Source organism: Trachymyrmex cornetzi, unplaced genomic scaffold, assembly GCF_001594075.2.
Source record: "Trachymyrmex cornetzi isolate Tcor2-1 unplaced genomic scaffold, Tcor1.1 scaffold200, whole genome shotgun sequence".
Taxonomy (NCBI): Eukaryota; Metazoa; Arthropoda; class Insecta; order Hymenoptera; family Formicidae; genus Trachymyrmex; species Trachymyrmex cornetzi.
This window is the reverse complement of record NW_017296637.1, coordinates 599,697-603,410: the sequence shown is the minus strand read 5'-3', so window position 1 is coordinate 603,410 and position 3,714 is coordinate 599,697. Positions and strand designations below refer to the sequence as shown.

Sequence of the window (3,714 nt, the reverse complement as noted above, 5' to 3'; positions counted from 1 at the left end):
GGCTGCGGTCCACTTGACGCTACAAACGCTTCTAAGCGTTCTTTGATTAGTCAATTCGTAAAATTCTTTGTTCTGATTGGTCGCTCAAACGCTTCGAAGCGTTTGTAGCGTCCAGTGGACCGCAGCCCCAATCTGAGCGAAGAATCATAAAACGATTGCAAAACTGTTGAATCTGCTGAACGCAGCCGATGTCGCTAGTGTACAAGAACTTCCAACTTCCAAGAGTTAGGTCACACGAAAAAGGCCGGGATGGCCGCTCTCAGGTTTTTCTTTGAAACTGTGAATTTATAAAGTATTTCTATGGGTAGATTATTAGATTTTAGATTCAGTTCCTATAAATTGTTTCTTAATTCTTGTAGCAGTGTTATGCTCACGTTTGTGGTTACACATCGAAAATTTATACTAGCAAACTTGTGATATTGTTATTAATTGAAGCAATTTTACATCTCTCACTTCACATTAAAAAAAGTATGTACGAGAAACACGTGATATTAACATTCCTAAACTAAAAGTAAATTTAAATTATATTTTTGTTTATATTTAAGCATTTTAAACAATTCAAGAATTATATATATACATATATATACATATATACGATTTTTAAATCGTGTAATATATGTTATTTTTATATTTTTTATATAAAAATATATATGGAAGTGTGATGATAACCTTAATATACACTATCTTGATTATTGAGAGCATAATTAAGGTTATGACTCACTTATTGTATGCATATAATATATTTATGTATATTATAATATATATGTATATAAATATATATACATATATCCAACATGGGCTGTATTTCAAAATGTACTGCTAGTACTGAAAATCTATAATGCATGTAATGTAAAATATAGATTTTTAGTACTGGCAGTAATTTTTGGAACACAACCTTTATAACTTATATAATTTATAATTATTTATTAACCTTTATAATATTGATTTATAAGTTTACATGCTGTATTATTTATTTTATCTTGAGAATTTTTTCAAAGTTACTATTTCTTTGCTATTACTTGCTTGCGATTGTATTTTCTTGTACTTTTTTCGTTCTATATTTGTAATAAAATGGATATGTTCAAAGTTTCTAAAGAAAAAGAGAAAAGATAAAAATCAAATAAACAGATCTCTGTTTTGATAAAGTTAAAATAGTTGATTTTTTTGTAAAATTAAAGCAATATCTTTGCCGCAAGTAAAATGTAAAGTACAATTAAGAGATGCTATAAATATTCTTCATCCTTTGGTGTGTTTCAACCATATACCGTTGTAACATTTGTATCAAATTTAACACATTGTAAGTATTCCAAACAGTCCATTCAAATTTATGCGTTAATTTAATACAAGATGAATATGTTACAAGGTAACACAAAATCATTTAAAAATTAAACATAAAAAAGGGATATACTAATACAGTTTATGTAAATAAACTATGGAAACATTTTTTTTAATTGACATTTATGCTATGTTAAGTTAATACATATTTTATTTATTTATCTTAGAATTTACATTTGTAAAAACATTATTTTAATATTATTCGTTTACTTATTCATAAAATGTTATTTTAACAATAAAAAATGTTGGATATTAATTTAACACAAACTATTTAAATAACATAATTGCATTATGTTAAAATAACACTTAAATATGTTAAAAAATTTAACAAAATATTAACAAGGACTTATGTAGACTATTTCTAACACAAATACGAAATATTTTTTAGTGTGTAAATTTGCTAATATAAGTTGTGAATTTATTACTGTAAGTATAACTACTATTTTCAGAGTAATTTTTTGTTTGGATACAAATAGATACGGATAAGTGACTGCCATAAATTATTGAAAATTAGAAAACAAACTTTTAATTCGATCAACATGAGTAAAACGCCTGTTTCTATCCTCCAAGAGATGATGGTAAAGCAGGGTATGATACCTGATTATGAGTTGATACATGATGGTGGAGGCCGTCACGTAAATACTTTTACGTATCGAGTTACATGCGATAGTCTCAGTGCAACTGGTACAGGTCGTTGTAAAAAAGATGCGAAACACGAAGCTGCTAAAGCTATGCTAACAGAGATTGCTGCACATAGAAATTATCCGCAGTTACCAGCTGCTAATACACCAACAGTGTCTCCGCCAAAGTCACCATTTCATTCTGTTCCTCTTCCACCAAAGATAGCAAATATACCTTTTGTTAACGCCGTAGGTGAATTGCAGGTAATTATCTTAAATTTATATAATTACTTTTGCAGCCACATGTATCTATTGGTTTATTTATCACTATGTTTTTTCAGGAACTTTGTGCTGAGAACAATTTGCATGAGCCAGAATATATTCTTATCCGGGACGTTGGACCACCACATGCTAAAGTCTTCACCATTCGATGTAAAATGTCTAATTTTGAAGAAGATGGAATAGCAACTACAAAAAAGCAAGCAAAACACGATGCAGCGAAAAGAATGGTGGATAAAATAAAGGGTCTTAGGAATAATTTATATGATTTCTGTCAACAGAAAAATGAAGATTCTTCAAACTCTTCCATTACAACTATTGATACAGACACATTGAATAAAAATGCAGAAGAACGCTATCGCGCATTGATCAAATCGAGAAAAATTAACTTAGGTCTTAAATTAGCAGATTACCACACTTACTGGAGAGATTCCTTGGAGACAGATAAGCGTGATAAAATATTAGAACAATTGGAATGTATATTCACCAATGAAACGATTGACATTGACTACATTACCGAAGATGGTATAATGGAAAAGATATCTCAATTATCAACTGTACTATCAGAGATTGATATAACAGTTAATATGAACGATATTACTTCAGATAAATATTATATAAAATCAATACAGCTTAATACGTGTCCTCTTCTCACACAGTTTGGTATGGGCAGGAGTAAGTTGGAAGCTTCTTGGGAAGCATTATCCCGAATCATAAAATCTATTAAATTACTTTTATCGTAGAATAAAAGATTGTTAAAATTAAAAATACAAATCAAATTTTTCATAATATTAATAATACTTATGAAAAATTTTTTTTCGATCTTATACGTTTTCCTCAATCTTACACAATTTCACACAAAGTTTTTGGATTGACATATTCAAATTTTAATTTTACGTTGTAATTTTGTTTATTATATGAAATGTTTATTTTTATAAAATTTCTTTACTTTTAAATTGATGATATATGCAAAATTACAAAAAAATTATATTTTATTACGGATTATCTTAAATTTTGAAAGTAGAAAATATTTTCGTTTTTATATTTTTATGGCATAATTAATCTAATCGTGCAGAAGGCTGTTACTTTTTGTGATTGATTTATATAGCGTCAATCATTCAATGTATCTTATTTTGTAGTTACTATTCTTAAGTACAATCTTACCTGGATATATGCGAAACATTGTGATTTATTTTATTAAAAAATGTATATTTTTGTATACTTTCTAATTATTTAAATATATGATGTTTGTATTCTAAATATGAAATAAACATTTATATATATAAATTTAATTACATTAATTTAATTTTTATTGAACATTTAACTATATTAATTTTTTATTGTTTGATTTGACGGATATCACAATGTAAGAATAATACACAAAATTTTATACCCGATATAATTTAAATATAATTTTAAATAATTTATTGAAGTATTTCTCTTTAATTATTACACATATAATAATATCTTATTTAATATT

At 26.8% G+C, this 3,714-nt stretch overlaps 1 protein-coding gene across 1 annotated transcript; it reads left to right on the top strand.

Moving 5' to 3' along the window:
* Positions 1–267: 267 nt before the first annotated feature.
* Positions 268–3,085, top strand: LOC108759659 (interferon-inducible double-stranded RNA-dependent protein kinase activator A homolog). Its single transcript, XM_018505189.1, has 3 exons — positions 268–468; positions 1,785–2,219; positions 2,297–3,085. Exons 2-3 carry the CDS (start codon positions 1,875–1,877, stop codon positions 2,975–2,977), a joined length of 1,026 nt encoding a protein of 341 aa, XP_018360691.1. The 5' UTR covers positions 268–468; positions 1,785–1,874; the 3' UTR covers positions 2,978–3,085.
* Positions 3,086–3,714: the final 629 nt, after the last annotated feature.

Excerpts from the sequence above, each read along its gene's own strand:
- LOC108759659 (XM_018505189.1), top strand. The coding sequence starts at position 1,875 with ATGAGTAAAACGCCTGTTTCTATCCTCCAAGAGATGATGGTAAAGCAG. Across the intron at positions 2,220-2,296 it reads ACGCCGTAGGTGAATTGCAG|GAACTTTGTGCTGAGAACAA; the intron begins GTAATTATCTTA and ends ATGTTTTTTCAG.